This window comes from Choristoneura fumiferana, chromosome 14, assembly GCF_025370935.1.
Source record: "Choristoneura fumiferana chromosome 14, NRCan_CFum_1, whole genome shotgun sequence".
NCBI lineage: Eukaryota > Metazoa > Arthropoda > Insecta > Lepidoptera > Tortricidae > Choristoneura > Choristoneura fumiferana.
Genome location: NC_133485.1, coordinates 9,306,093 through 9,323,348, shown reverse-complemented (window position 1 = coordinate 9,323,348; position 17,256 = coordinate 9,306,093). Strand labels below are relative to the sequence as shown.

The window sequence follows — 17,256 nt, the reverse complement described above, 5'->3', positions numbered from 1 at the left end:
TGTTGTGTGTGTGTGTGTGTGTGTGTGTGTGTGTGTGTGCGTGCGTGCGTGGCGTGCGTGCGTGCGTGCGTGCGTGCGTGTGTGTGTGTGTGTGTTTATGTTTTGTTACTCCTTCACGCTTAGACGGCTGGACGGATTTTGATGAAATTTGGTAGCTAGGTAGGTATCCCACGGGATAGAGATAAAATCTCGAAATAACAACCTTTGCGCTTAGAGTAGGTAATGAAAATTTGGTTTGTAGGTAGCTGGACGTCTGAATAACACATAGGCTACTTTTATCCCGGTTTTCGCACGGGATAGGGATAAAATCTTGAAATTTCAACCGCTGGGTCTAGAGCTTGAATTGTGGACAGTAGTTCTTACACAACTTCAATGAAGACCACGATATTAATTTTGGGAATTCTTAGGGAATTTTAATTGTAACTACCAGATCGAATAGTTTACGCTTGCGAAGCGCGGGTAAACTAGTATATTGTAAAATGTCATGACGTACGAGATTAACAAGAACATAAGCTAGTCTAGATAGTTATGACCTAGGTTTTTTTAATCACATTTTTACTGTTGTAGGTTTGTAAAATTGAATATGATAAATGTAAAATCGAAAAAAAAACCATTGTTTAGATTCAGGTGTTGGTGTTCTCTTTACGCAAAAATAAAGTTATAAATTTATAACTTTAATTTTGTGCAAAACTATAAATTAGAGGAGGTTACTGTACTGTACAAACATTTTTTTAACTGTCAAAAAAAATTAGTGAATGGGTCAAACAAACGGGTCAGTTTTATGTAAAAAATATTAAAGGGTGTCCTATGCTTGTTTCTTTCGGTGTTGAGGTTGCAACCTTTGTTGGTAAGACTTGCACTTTGCCGATTTTTATCAGTTGATATTATTCTCGCCATTACTTGGCATTTTATCACTTTGACCTTGTTGAAGTATCATTATGAGGCAAATTTGCTGTTACTTATGATGATATATCAATATTGTTATCATTATTTATGGCGATGCCGTAAGACGTGATCTAGTTAATATATTTTTATCTGGAATTGCAGATAAATATGCTCACTAATTCAATGTTTTGCATGCATTTGAAAAGTAAAAGAAAATAAATAAGAATCAATATACTGTGCAAGCCAATATCCTTTGCATCCTTTAGGTATAATATTTAATCAAATGTACACCTTATAATTCGCATGTGCAATTAATTTTTTAAATTCTATTTAGATATAAGTAACGATTCAATTCTGTGATTCACATTCTGGCCAAGCTACTTTGACCCCGTATGGCCCTGGAAGTAGGAATTAGTTAAAACAAATAAACATTTGTAATAGTCGATCAGACGTAATAGTGACGCAACATGATAATCCATCAAATAACCCACTTTAAATTATTACACCAGTATAATGTAGTTGTTCGTCGATTTAGGCGCCCCGCCACATTCTCACTGATCCCGATGACTATATCACCATATAGTACCTAAATGCCTAACAACATAACAGGGTAGCATTAGTTGTCGCTACTCAGCCCACCGCCCCCTCCGGAGGAGGCGACGGCGGCGTTCCCCACGGTACACCACACGTGAGCGACCACATTATCAATCAATATCGGCACGTCACGGATTTTCTCCCATCAGACCTCAACCTGACTTCAGTTTCTTGTCGTTTCTTCTCAGTCAGGACAAACGTAGTCTTTTCGAAACGATGTAGTAAACATCCAATTGCTTGAAAAATCTCCCTTATAATCCAAAGTCCGACATCGGCTCAGCGGCACTCTTTGGCATACTAAGAAAAGTTTCCCCCTAGCTAAGCGGCCCATCTGTCAGCTCTCTCTCCGCCAAAGCTGTAAAAGCCATCAAAGTCAAAGTCAAAGTCAAAATATCTTTATTCAATTTAGGCTATAACAAGCACTTATGAATGTCAAAAAAAAATCTACCACCGGTTCGGAAAAACCTCTGCTGAGAAGAATCCGGCAAGAAACTCAACGAGGTAAATATTTTTTTAAAACAGATTTACAATATTATATCAGAAGCCAAAAGCAACAGTAACTACGAAAAAAAGCATAATAAACAGGCATTGTATATGAAACATGTATATTATTGTATTTATACTGGCCGTTGCACGCACCTGGGCCAATCAACTATTTTACCGACACTTTGGGCCTCTCCTGCGTTACCAAAATTGTCTGGCGTTACCAAAAAATCGACCTTCCAACAAGATATTTCACGGTTTAATAGGTTGAACTTACGTAGGATGGCAAAAATCTGCAATTGTTTGAAAAATGTCGCGGACAGATTAGTGTCGGTAAAAAAGTTGATTGGCCCACCTTCAAGCTTCCCGTGAGAACAACGCTTTGCCGGTATAAAAGTAACTTATATTAATCAGAGGGATAATGTAGCTTTCTACTAGTGAAAGATATTTTGAAATCGGTGCAGAAATTTAAGAGGTTTACCTACCCCTTTACATTAGTGCAGATTTGAAGTTGACTGTGCTTGATCTTTACTTAGAAGTTACGTCTCGAAATGAAGCCACATAATTATGACGCAGAAGTTCGTTGATGGATGTTTCATAATATCATAAATTGTATGGGCTCACTAATGACATTACACTCATTATCCCAATACGTCATTCACCACATGAATTTGGGCTAGTGCGTGTTTAATCATGGGTGGGGCTCTAAAGCGTTTTAACCTGCGTATCCCGCGTTACGATAATTTAAGGATAAAGTCCATGAACTGAACCCAATTGCAATTCTGCGATGCGACCACACACCACACCACACGTGGTTGTGTTTATTGATATTTTAGTTGATATATTATTTATTAGTTGTTCCACTTCCAAACCTGGGAAGCAATTCAATAGTGCGTGTGAAGGTCCCAATCCGCGCTGGGCCCGCGTGGGAACTATAGCCCAAGCCCTCTTGTTCTGAGAGGAGGCATGTGCCCAGCAGTGGGACGTATATAGGCTGGGATGATGATGATAATGTTCCACATACCCCCATATTAATTTTATGTGTTTAAATATATCGCTTTTACAATTTTTATGGATTTGTATTTTTTTTCTCAGGAATCATTGGATGAAGCAGCGACAAATGATTCTTCTAAAGGTAATAAATTAATTGATGTCTTTTACAGTAACTGATAAGGAGACAGGGGCACATACCCAACGACAGTAAATAATCATGACTGCAACTGCGATATGCTGTTTTAGATTTAAAAGTTTAAGACAGAAATGAATTAAAATATATTGTACTACTTATATACCATATTTTACAGTATGGTTGACAGCAGTTGTGCCCGTACAATGCATTACGAGCAAGCTAATTTCCATTTACGCCCATACATTGCATTATTTGTCGTATCTGTAACGTATTCGATGTTATTATTATTATTTTTCTCTCTCCATCTAATGTATTTTTATGTGTATCGAATATGTGTAGATAAATGTTCTCTCTCTCTCTCTCTGTATTCACAAAAAAATCACGAGAAAGGAGATTCTATTTGAGTTTCACAACAAAGATCCGATATCATTGCTATGCGGTTACTTTAGTCTAAAATAAGAGCTACGTTTAGCCACGATTACGGTCGTGTCCGATATGATATTGGTATATTGTGGTGTTCAGGTGGAACGGCAGCTTATAGTGAATAGCTCAACCCACTCAACCCAATAGTCAACCCACGGAAATACTGTCGGTCCTATCTAATGCTCACCAGAGGCCTTATTGTCTACCGCACTCGAAATCACCATGGTTTTCAACATTTTCTTTCTCTCACACTGTATAGGATGGTAGAAAGAGATGATGAATTACTATCGCCAGCGCCAGACCGTTAGACAATACGGCTTTCATATCTTGTATTATTTTTAGATGACGACTATATCCTGGAATACTCTCTCGAGTATGGGTTCCTCCGTCTGTCTCCGAGCGCGCGGCTGCGTCTCAAGATACCAGTTAAGATCGTCACTCTGGATCCCAGCCGCGACGAGTGTTTCGGCGATCCCTTCTCGCGATTCGTCCTTGACGAATTCCTGGGTTATGATGACCTGCTTATGGCCTCTATCAAATCTCTAGCGGAGCAGGAGGATAACAAAGGCTATTTGAGGTATGGCAACGTGTTAGACGAGCGAAATTGCCGCAGTTAGTTAGAATAGAAATGGAAATTACCTGCCAATGACTTCTGACAGCTGCAGCAGCAAAGTGTATATTGTGTTGTGTAAGAAATATGTCGCCTCGCCAACTGTCATTTCACGTTCTAGCTCATAGTGGTTTGATAAATCCATACTAATATTATAAATGCGAAAGTGTGGTATGTTTGTGTGTTTGTATGTTTGTCCGTCTTTCACGTCGAAACGGAGCGACAGATCGACGTGATTTTTGGCATAGAGATAGTTTATGGGCCCGAGAGTGATATAGGCTACTTTTATCCCGAAAAAATGCACAGTGCCCGAGGGGATCGTAATAGCAGATAAACGAGCAGACGGTTCACCTGATTTTAAGTGATTATCGTCGCCCATAGACAATTGCAGCAACATCAGAACTGCAGATGCGATACCGGCCTTGCTAGAAATGGTACACTCGCTTTTTGAAGGTAGCCATATCGTAGTGAGTTGGAAAAACCTCGGCTGCCAAACTGTTCCATAAACTTAGTCATATTTGTAAGATGTTAGTAGTATGTAGGGAGATATGGTAACCGAGAGGACCGAAATAAAGGAACACGCGCAGTAACGACAAGAGCTGTATTCAAACTAGAACTTGCATTCGCCGCGGGCGCAGCCGCGGTACGCTTCATAATATGCTAAATATTATTTAAGTCGACCCACTAACTATACTAACATATGAAAATGACAGATTCATGTCATGACATTTTCATATTTGTATGAAATGTATTCAAATAGGTAACACAGCACAGATACTTTCATTTACTCTTTCAATCCATTTGTGCCAGCTCTCGTGAATCGACCTGTAAGGATGTTATTGTCTTCTAACAGGAACGTGATCACCGGAGAGCACTATCGCTTCGTGTCGATGCTGACGGCGCGAAGCTCCTACATTGCTGCGTTCTTCATTATGCTTGTATTTGTAAGTATTTCGTACTATATTTTTTCTTATTATTACACTTTTATATGCGTGCGCCGGTCTGTTCAGCTTCAGGCACGTGTTTAACTCTGGTTGTCAATCCAACCAAGATTCAGTGTGTCAAAACTCTTCAAAACTCGCGATTGTGTTTATTTGATTTTTCACTTTTCTTATCCATATTAAAAGTATCGCTGTCGGTTGACAATAAACACAATCATCATCATCATCCCAGCCTATATACGTCCCACTGCTGGGCAATAGTGTATTATATTTCTTCGTCTCGTATGCGGACAGTTCGAAGTCAGTATCGTGGTCATAGTTTTGATTAGCGCGCCATCTACCGGCGAATAGCTGAACTTAAATTGTTAGCTCACTAAAAGGTACGCTACTGCATGTGCGCTTGTGCGTCTGCTTTTTTTGGCTGCCATCTACTGCGCAGTAGCGAGACTAGAAGCAGTACGTTGGTTTTACGATAGCCAGAAGAAAATGATAGATGGCGTTGAACGCAAATGGTCATTTAGCTCAAATTTCTCAGATACTTGAGCTATACAGATTTTTATGTGATTTTTATGATTAAACTGAATATGTTTTCAAAATCAGTAATGACTTGTAAAAAAATCGTTTACTTTTACGAAATGTATTGATCATCAACCCAGCCTATAATTCGAATCGAGCTAATTTATGCTTTATAACTAATTTCGTCGAGACTGATACAATTCTAAAACATATTTGACGATTTTAGATTAAAATTAGTTTCACAATTCTGAAGTTAAGAAAATAGTCGCCAACATTCAACACGCAACAGTAGTTAGTATCAATATGTTGGCACATGCTGGCGCACGGGTATCAGACAGGGTTACCAAATTTGAATAAACTTATAAAAAACACCTGAAGATGGAACAGATTTCTATAAAAAAGCTGTACACGTTTTGCCATTATACTATGAAACTAGAACACATTGAAAACAGAAAAGTACCTCTATAGCTTAGGCTGAGAATCTAACCCAATGAGGGCTAAAAGACAGTCGAAATATCGCTAGATTTCTAATTTAGTTATTAACCACACCAATTGCAAGCAAGATCGTAAAGTCAAAAAACCTCACGCTACTAACGCTATTTAGCGATACATCACCTGTCTTTTAGCCCTCATTCCTCGTCATTCCGTGATACGTGCTTTACCGTATTTTAAAGTGGATCCTTTATTAGTTAATTATTTTAATTAGTTAATCACGGAATGATAGAGAACCGTCGTTCGATTCTTACTCAAAACTATGCTTTTCTGTTAAACTCAGTACCTGTAGCTAAATAAATAAAAAAATAAAAAAACGGGAGGTAGTATTTCCGAGTTTGATAATGGAACCCTGACCGCGGGCTTGACGTGTGGTAACCCTAGTATCCAGATCAATTAATAGGTATCGCGAGGTGTGGCTCTGCTTCGCCACTAAAATCACGGCCCTCTCCCCGAGTTACAGTTATTGCGCTTTTACAGCCCTTTCAAACTTTATTACGGTTCCAAATTCCACCTCTGACGCGCAACGCGCTCCGTTACGGTAACCTTGTGTTTGTTTTTACAAAACTCTTCACGCGAACTGTTGCCGGAATTTTTTTATGTACCTACTACCTACCTAAGAAGAGGATTTTTGTGTGCCACTCTTGGCTCATTTAGATCTGTCAGTTTGCGAAAGTGAAACTATAAGACATACGAAGATCTGTTCTTAGGTACCATGTCATCGATTTTAGCAACAACACAAACTGTATTCATACTCGTAAATAAAATAAAAAACTTGTACTAAGTTCGTGAATCGAAACCGGTCGTTTTGAAAAATAAAACGTACATTATTAAAGAATATGATATACAATGCATTTTATTAATTCTAGATAATAATCGTGTTTCGTAGTAACATTTATTGCTTATGATCTACACTACCAATATCCAAATATAAATAATGTACCTATGTTTTATTTTTCAAAACGGCCCGGTTCGATTCCCGAACTTAGTACAAGTTTTTTTTAGTCTATAAATGCAGTTTGTTTTGTTACTTAAGTCGATGACATGGTTCATAAGAACAGATCTTCGAACCTAGAATGTCTTATAGTTTCAGACTTTCGCATACTGACCGATCTAAATGAAATGAGCCATCCTGTATACACCGTGTTTTTATTGATTAGTACGACGATTTGAGGACCGGATAGCCAAGTGATTATAGAACCTGACTTTGAAGCTCAAGGTCCCGGGTTCGATCCCGGGTCGGGGCAGATAATTATTTATTATTTATAATTATATATTATTTAATTCGTATGAATAATACGAATGTTTGTTCTCGGGTCTTGAACGTTTATTATGTAAGTAATTAAGTACATAATGTGTTTATCTCTATAAGTATGTTATTCCGTTGCCTTGCCTAGTACCTGTAAAAAAAAAAAAACTGTTTATTTCTCTGAAAATTATTTCTGTTTAAATTACATAGCTTAACTTCTAATCTTAATTCGGGTATTAAAGATTATTGGAGTTAAGGAGCTTTAATACAATTAGTTATTATTTTATTATTAATTGTTAGTATTAATACAATATAACATTATTTATTAGCACAATAAGTAGAATAGACACACAGATTACTAATATGTAGCTAGCTACAGATAAGACAGTCAATTATTGTTGTTTCCTATTATTGACGTTGTAGCGCTGTTAAATTTTACAGTCTGTGGTACTTGTTTGACAGTCGTAGGGCTTTCCACAGGTCGATATAATCATTATCGATAGTCTCCAGTCAATGCTAGTGATGCGCTCTACGATAAATGGGAGTTACGGATGTCTTGTACTAATTTAATTTTTATTCATACTCGTATAAGTTATGAAATAAAACGACCAAGTGTTTTTAATCATTTATTCATTAAAGGGTCTCTTTCCATTAAATTTATATTTGAATAAAATTTTGAACATGGAGCTATTATTGCAAAGGTTAGAAAAACTTACCCTTAGACGAGAGTGGTACACCATGAACCATTTCCTTTTCCGTGAACAGGCAAGGATACGAATATCGAATCCGCGCACCTATTCGATCGAACTGAGTATGGTCAAAATGTCTTTCACATACGCGTTTCAACAACAGTTGACTCTTGGTTAAAGCCAGCAAATAAGGGCTAGTCGGTACTAGCAACGACATCCAAAGATTATGTAAATAGTCGTTTTTGGGCATGCAAAATAGTTTGTGAGTGGCACTTGTTGAATTACAATCAACAACACAACACTTGAATTTTGCCATATTGGAAGTCAGTGGAATATCACTCGCACTAAACACTACCGCAAGTAAAGTATTGTATTGTTAAACAGAGGAGGATAGCTACTCATGGAACTACAACTCGACCAAAACGGGAGGAGAACGCAAGAGAATACCCGCACTCAACTCCATGTTTAAAACACACGACAGCAAAGAAATGGCGACGGTCCACAGATTGTAATAATATCATACAAATGGCAGCGCTACAACGTCGATGAATGAAACTAAACTGTCAGGCCCCTGGAATAGACATTTGGTAGTTTATTTATTTAGTTAGGAAATATCGCTTGAGGACACGTCTTATCTGATTACCAGGTACATTTTCCAGTTTTATTTGTAGTTTACTTGGAAATCCATTTAAAGTACTGGGCAGTATGCTCGTCCATACTCTTTGGCCATATATATTGTTACACCTTGGTCTTATATAGGCAGGATAGTTAGGCAGACTACGTAAATAGCCAGGTCTTGTTTTTTTACTCAGGTGAGGCGTTTTAGTGTTGTACTGAGTTACTATGGCTATATTTACTTTATCGAATACGGACATCACTCTGCAGTACCTAAATAGATTTTCATAGTTGTTTTTATATTTATATTTAATCTTTAGGGGTACAATCGTTTTCAATAGACGTAATTGCAAGTTGTAGATGTTTTTTAAATATGTTTTATATGTTCTTCCATAACTGGCTAAACCATAGCTTATTACAGAATCTGCAAGTGTTATATACAGGAGCCTCAAAGTGTTATAGGGAACTTTATATCTAAGTACACATAATTTTGCCAATATTGATCTTAGCTTAGTACATACATATTCAATGTGAGGACCCCAGTTGAACTTGTGGTCTATTTTGAGTCCTAGGTAAGTATGTTTCCTGACAATTTCAAGTTGTGCACATGTACAAGAGGCGCTAGGCGAGTGTAGACAGCTGTGTTCGTGTGCAACGAGCTTGGGTGTAAATTGAGGTTTTTTCTGTTTTTTCTGTGCATCTATATTTCAGTTTGTATTTTCAATCTTGATTATCCTTTAAATAGTAACAGATACCTCTATCTTCGAGAAATTAACTTCTTTAGACATGTTGAATGTATCCTCAACTCAGACGCATTACCACAGAACAAGGAGCTCAGCTAGAATACTTAGATCTCTCCTGTTGGCTTACTGCCCTGGATGCGTTGTACCTACCTAATGTGCGACAACAGAGATACCTCGATACACATTCGGAAGCAGATTCAATTGGCTAACGTCAGGAAGCAGAGAAATTGCATTAATCAATTGTCGAACGGCGCGCATACCGCCAAACATATGTCTCCGGTTACATAGAGAGAGTACCATCAAAGCTCAAAGCGAATTTCAGGAATTTCAGACCCGACCATTGCGTTATTCATTACTTTCGCTTTAGCGTTCAAATAACTGTCATCCGGCTATATTTTAATAAAGCTAGTCTCCTCTATTACGACAGATTAAAACGACAAAGTAAACTATGCGACAGATAAATTCCCAGCGTGCAATGCTTTTCATTTCGCATTTCCAATTACATCAGCAGCACGGTGAGAAAAATAAACGTAGGTACACCTACCTCTTTATCGCGCACGATATTACTAGCAGCGCAGCTAAACCCTATTTCTCATTAGTTTCCGCAACTGTGTTTATCATATTGTTGTATATTGTTATCAAAAGTCGCCGGCAAGCGCTGGCTCAATGCTTAAACGGGTTGAAGTTATGTCGTTCATAGTGCTTCATCAACAGTGTACCAATCGGGTAACAATTTCGAAGTTGTGAGTTTCGGGAACAACAATGTGCTAGCTTCCTAGCGTCTGATCGATCACTGTTAGGGGCGATAATAAAAGCAGGAGCCCACATAATTAACCGTCGCGTTTGTAATATTAACTGCGGTGCACGATCGATGCGCGGCGGCTTTTTGCTTTACGGTTACTGTAAAAACTAACAGCATCCCGGTAGCTGGATTAAGTCCGGCTCATTGCACGGATCCCGCATGCCCCGTTGCGCTGCGTCGCTCTTTGCACTGCACTGCCCCGCCCGACCTAACTGTCCAACGAAAATACTTGCTTGTCTGCGAAATACTCTCTATACCTATACAGCGTGATTTAGAAGACGTGAGCAGGAATAACCCTACTGGATTCATTTATTTAAGGCTACTATGTCGTACTAGTATTAGTGAGATTAACGTTATTTTTTTTTAATGTTGTGTACAAAAGGTATGACCCATTATTCACCTATTAAGTGTCGGTCACTTTGCAATGAAAAGTGTGGAGGTTTTATTTACTCGTAAGTATGATTGTGAACGATCCGGTGTCAATTAGTGTAGGTGTAGCGTTGGTCCTGCTCACGTGCGTCTCCCAAGTCATCCAGTATATTGAACTTAAAGAAACAACCTCCAAGTCAGAATCTTTCGGCGTCCCGTGTTAGGTCCAGCGAAGCCATAATCATGTCATCTTTGTTGTTGAAACTGGTTAGTCATTTATACCTAGGTCCATCTACAAAGAGGCGCGATTTTGTCAAAATTAGACATTAATGATATTGTAATAAGAACTACGGCATGCGTCATCCTGAATGACTCTACCTATCTATATATATAAAAGAAGAAACTGACTGACTGACTGACTTATAGATCAACGCACAGCCCAAACCGCTGGGTCTAGAAACTTGAAATTTGGAATATATGTTTCTTAATAGGTGTAGACGCGCATTAAGAAAGGATTTTTTGAAATTCCCACGGGATAGGGAATAAATGGGATTTATATTTTCACTTCGAAATGGCCCTATTTCAGTAACTATAATTATTAGAAACTTCAAATTTGGCATGCAAGTAGGTAAAACTAACAGCTAAAAACCTTTTTCAGGATTTTACGAAATTCCCACGGGATAGTGAATAAATGGGATTTGTATTTCACTTTCAATTAATGACCCTATTTCCGTAACTATAATTATTAGACTTCAAATTTGGTAAACAAGTAGGTTATACTAACAGCTAAAAACTATTTTTAGGATTTATCAAAATTCCCACGGGATAGGGAATAAAATGGGATTTATATTTTCACTTCAAAATTTAACGCGAGCGAAGCCGCGGGCAAAAGCTAGTATACCATATAGTATAAACAACGTGGGAGATGACTGTGATTGAAATTGCAATCGTATGAATAGTTTACTGTCGACCCTGTTTCTTATAACAAAGTTCGATTCGGAATGGGTGCGTAGAATCACGTACGGAGGTAGGGACGGCGTCGCTTGCGCTATCAATCTTTTCGCCACATCATTTGCTCCCTGGGCCGCACCGGCGCGATTGAATTTCATTAACGAAACGCTTAGTGCAGATTGAATCCATTTAAGTAACAGTGCTATCGCTAAATATTGCCCTGTGCAACACCGCAGCGTTTCGAAAGATTGTAGCTTAGAGTTCACGTTTAATTTAATTGTCTGCGGTCAACCGCGTCTCTGCAAGAACGTATACGGTTATTTGGTCTTTTACTGGTGCAGAATTTCATCAATACACATACTATTATGTAAATAAACTCTTGTCATAGTGCTTTTACAAAGTTACTGCCCGATTTTATCCTTCAAATGAATAAATTTGTTAGAATATTGAACAAGAGTTATGTAGAAATTTATCAAGAAATAAGCCTTTACATCACAAATCAAGGAAAAAATAAAAAAATTAGGATGATCCTCAGAAAAATAGTCTTTTAATGAAATATAAACCTTTTAGGATTGATAGGTCCTCATAGCAAAACGTCCTCGTTGGAAACGTAATACGTCATGGGAGCAAAACGTCCGCAGTTAAAATTGTACTCCACACTACTAACTATTTAATCTAAGAATTATCTTTAGCAAAAAATATCATGTTTCTTTTTTTTAAGGAAATGAGTCTCTATATTTATGGTTTATATCAATCCAATTTATACAGGGTGTCCCAGAGTACCACGTCACAGTGACACCAGAGGTAGGCCGCTCAAGAGGAACCTAACCAACCTAACATGACCTCAGTAAAGTTGCACGGTTTTCGAGTTATTACCGAAATAAAGATTTTTGGGGATACTCCCCTTTGTCTTGACATTTTTAGTACCAGCATCGACTTGGAAAACATTTAATAACAGTTTTTTATGTGTATCGAATCGTGAATAGGTACTTCAGAAGTGCAATGTTTATTTTGTCAGTAACTACTGTAAAATGCTGAAAAAACTTAATTAATCTTGATTTAAGTTGTCTCAAAAATAAGAATTTCAACTTTAACCATCTGCCATGAAAAAAATTACTAGAAACGAAACAAACAAATAACGCCAATAAATTAGACATGTTATGCAAATTCAGAAATGGTATGACACATGTATCTTACTGAAATACCATTAGGCATTCTTATCACTTTGCTGATGCCGCAAGCCGTCACTGTTAAGTAAAAACATGTTACATTACCTACTAATTTATTGAATCAGGCGTTACTTTGCCGAGGTTCATATTAATGAACTGAAACAATCACCTACTTTGCTCACCCGCGACCTTATGATAGCTACGTTTATACTAGAATGTGTGTTCATTCAGTTCCTCCTCCTCCACACTGCAAAAATACAGGGTAGTTCGAAGGACTCGCGCTGCTAGCAGACTTGACACCCCACACTTCAGTCTACTCGTGACCACTCGTCTGTAATGTTGCCGAAACGTCGAGGTAAATATTACTCATGTGTGTAAGCGTGGTAAGTCCCGTTGGTGGTATTATGAATATGAATGAAAATCACGAAAGTTAAAACGTTAGATAATATTATTTGTTAACGCTGTAATCTGGACATCTTTAAGGTCAAAGTGAACAGACACCTTCTAGACAAACGTGTACCATCTTAGGCCTCATCTTCCGCCTTCCATCAAGCGAGATTGAGGCCAAACGTAAGCCTATTTAAAATATTCTAAAACCCAATTTATTTCAATGAAATATTGTGGACTGAAGAATCGGCTTGCAAAGGGGATGGATATTTCAACTTACACAACGTCCATAGCTGGCAGACAGAAAACCAACACAGACACATGAAGAACGAGAAGATCGGTCTCAATACCAATTCAAAATTAATTTGTGGACTGGAATTCTTAATCGACAAATTGTGGGACCGGTCGAGTTGCCTCCTATTCTTAATGGTAGAAACTATTTACAGTTTTTGCAAAACGACCTGCCTGGTTTATTAGAAGATGAGAGAGTCCATGGGAGACAATTTGAACATTTATTGTGAAACTAAATTTATTCCAATAAATGAATGAAAGATAAACCTGTTTTTAACCACCAGGCAAAAAGAAGGGTGTTATAAGTTTGACGCTGTCTGTCTGTCTGTCTGTGGTACCGTAGCTCTTAAACGCGTAAACCGATTTGAATGCGTTTTTATTATTATTTGAAAGCAGGTTTTCTAGCGATGGTTCTAAGACATATTCTATCAAAATCGTTTCAGCCGCTTTTTGAAATATTGAACTTTGAAGTGACAAAGTTGGGGATTTTCCAACTTTTTTTTGGTTAGGTTTTATCCGGTTCTTTAGGATCCGGTCCTAGCCTTGAAAAGGGAGACAAAATTAATATTTAACCTTCGTGCATTTGGCAAAAATAATTGTATCAGATAATAGATGAGCTATCGCTATACACAGCATTTTTGTACCACTTAGCAGGTACTGCTTTCGGAGTTCCAGTTTTAAGTTGGTTCGATAGGGCTTCGCTAAGTGATAAGAATGTCTAATGTTCTTGGAGTAAGATACATGTGCCATACCATTTCTGAATCTGCATAACATTTTAATTTATTTACGTTTATTTATTTGTTTCGTTTCTAGTATTTTTTTTTCATGGCAGATGGTTAAAGTTGAAATTAATGTTTTTGAGACAACTTAAATCAAGATTTTAAGTTTTTCAGCATTTTACGGTAGTTACTGACAAAATAACACACTACACTTCTGAAGTAACTATTCACGATTCGATACACATTAAAAAATGTTATTAAAAGCTTTCCATGTCGATGCTGGTACTAAAAATGTCAAGACAAAGGGGAGTATCCCAAAAATCTTTATTTCGGTAATAACTCGAAAACCGTGAAACTTTTATTGGGGTCATGTTAGGTTGGTTAGGTTCCTCTTGAGCTGGCCTACCTCTTTTGTCACTGTGACGTATACTTCTGGGACATCCCTGTATAAATTGTAAACAAACCGATTTTATCAAAATTCTTGTATAAACACCCAGTGGATCGCATCAATAACACATTCATCTATAATTCGTGTCTTTTAACTAGAATTATAATCAATTTTTTCACCAAAATTCAGCTGATTTCAATATTTAATTTTCATTTAAAAAATCTTCGTCAAAATCTGACGTTATTTCTTGAATAAAACATGTGTATAATCTGTAGTAGCATAGACTAGCGTAGAGATGGTGGAAAATCGATCGTGGATTTTGAAAATCGATTAATGCTCGATTTAATAGCGATTTTTATTTACTTACGGTAAAATTAAAATAGTTACTGCTTTTATAATTGAATAAACAGTTTTGGAATTAAATCAAGTATTGTAAGTATACATAATAAAATAGACAAAAGTACTTTGATCTGTTCAATTAATAAATTAATCGATTTACTGAACAGATTGATGATTTTGCACTAGGTTCTAGGTTTTCATATCACTAAATGTCTATGGTCGGGTAAATGGCGTCTTTGTTTACACTTTTCATAAATTGGATTGATATAAACCATAATATAATGAATATTGTTAATGTGTAATGTTACCTACATAGAAAGGTCTTATTTTCAATTTATTTTAGACGTGTTTTTTTACAAGATGTATTTTGAGAGAGATCGAAGGACTGAGGAGATGACTCGTAGCTCAGTTGGTAGAATACTCGTAAATGCCGATTAGTTAGATAGTGGCCGTTGGGTTCACATCTTATTTAAATAGTCAAACATAAAAACGAAAAATAACAACATAAATTAATGTATTTATTTGTTCTTCTTTAAAAATAGTGTATTATGCATCAGGGACACTTTTTGTTTTTTTTTGTAATTTTTCGTTTGCTTCAAGGGCATTTTTAATTGCGGACGATTTGCTTCCTGGGCTTTCTTCCCTGCGGTCCTTCTCATTAAACTGACATTAAGTATGCCTAGCAGAATAAATGCAACAAGGACGTTTTCACAACGAAGCGAGCGAGTTTCACGAGGAAGCGGTCACAGCGGAAGACCAACGTTGGCCTACACAGCCAACAATATGCTGAGCTGGGCCGGTTTGCGATTTCGCAAGACCTTGCTTTGAGGCACTTGTCCCACCGCCGACGATGAGCGAGAACTAGAAACGAGTGGGTGAGCAGCGAGAAGCGAGTGTAGTTTTGTCGCTGACTGTAAGCGAGTGTTCGAGTGCGACGGGCGATTACTCGCTCCACTCGACTCGCTCGTGCGGGGCGGCCGCCAAGCTGACATCGCTGAGCGAGTATCTATAGCTCAGCGAGTTTTATAGCTCTTGTCGCTGCGACAAAAGATGTAAGAGCGAGTTCTCGCAGACACTGTGAACAGCCAGCGATCAACTATTAATATATGTGTCTCTATTACTCACATAGGATCTTATATCTTTTGTTCGTTTCTTGAGCGAGAAAATAGTCGATAGCCAATCGTTTCCTCGCTGGCGGTGAGACAACTGCCTTATTCTTATTTTTACCCTGTCAAATTGTATAATTTTTTATTTTATGTTTGCAAATAAATAATTCTTATTATTTTGCTCTCAGTACGACCTACTCAAACTGATTATAACAAAGTAGTTATGAAAAAGTGACTTTTCTAAAAATGTGTAATATTTGTTTCAGACGGTATCCATCTCAATGCTTCTGCGGTACGCCCACCATCAAATCTTCGTTTTCATAGGTAAGTTGGTCGATACTTTATTTTTTTAGTTATTTCAAAATTTTCAAGTATTTTAATTGCAAGAAGACTAAAAATTTAAGTAAAACTATAATAACGATATGATATACTGTCAATCGTTCAAATGTTAACTGGCAGAGATCCCTTTAAGGGATAAGTTGTACATCTTATTATCCTGTGTTCTGTTATTTTCATGTGTTTTTAGTCAATAAAGAGTAATACAATACAATACAACGCCAAATCTGTACTCGCAAGTGAAAGAAAGAAAACATTTATTGCTGACAACATGGTCAAAATAAATAGAATAAAATAAAAATGCGTATGTCACGAAATGGTCCCAAATGCGTATTATATAATATGCATTATATTATTATTATATATTGTTTTATGCGTATGCGTATGCTTAAATTCGATGTTAATAATGGTTTAGCAAGCAGGTGGCGTGGCTTCACGGCAAGTGCCAAAGTCTTATAGCGTACTTAGCGGGCACATTGTAATAATGACAATTATGGGCTGTTAGATTAATTCGGCGAAAAATTCTCGAGTCGTGAGCCGGCTCAGCGGCAATCTCTTTGTAATAATAACAATTGCGAATAGCGCCCGCGGCCTCGCCCCCACCCTACCTCCACTTGGTACTGAAAAATAAAAATATCACGGGTCGGATTTACCTAGCGCTCCCCCACTTTGATCCGTCGACAATTAGCCAGATAGAGTTCATTTTTTTTCTTCCTTATTTGCTTCGGGTCTGTATTTCGGATAAGTGTTTCAATTCGGCGATTGTTTTAGATTTTCCTTTTAAAAATACAGTAGCCCGTACAAAATAAATTGCTGCTCTTTTCACTGAAATTTCTACGTAACTATGCTTCAATAAGTTAAATTATGCTTCAACGTGTGTTTCTAATAAGAGTTACTGAGGAGGGAATGGCACCAGCTACGATTCTGTGGAAGAGTATTATCCTTATTATAGCATTATCTCGATAACTATTATTTTATCGATACACGATAGTATTGTGATCGGTCTGTAGTTATTTAAATCGCCATGATT

General features: G+C 37.4%; 1 protein-coding gene across 1 annotated transcript in view; it reads left to right on the top strand.

The window, feature by feature from the left end:
• Positions 1-3,033: 3,033 nt before the first annotated feature.
• Positions 3,034-17,256, top strand: part of LOC141434980 (membralin-like) — a 131,127-nt gene continuing 116,904 nt past the window's right edge. The window contains exons 1-4 of the mRNA XM_074097475.1: positions 3,034-3,097; positions 3,857-4,091; positions 4,978-5,068; positions 16,157-16,214. Coding sequence (XP_073953576.1) covers positions 3,034-3,097; positions 3,857-4,091; positions 4,978-5,068; positions 16,157-16,214 — 448 coding nt within the window. The remainder of the gene's footprint in view (positions 3,098-3,856; positions 4,092-4,977; positions 5,069-16,156; positions 16,215-17,256) is intronic.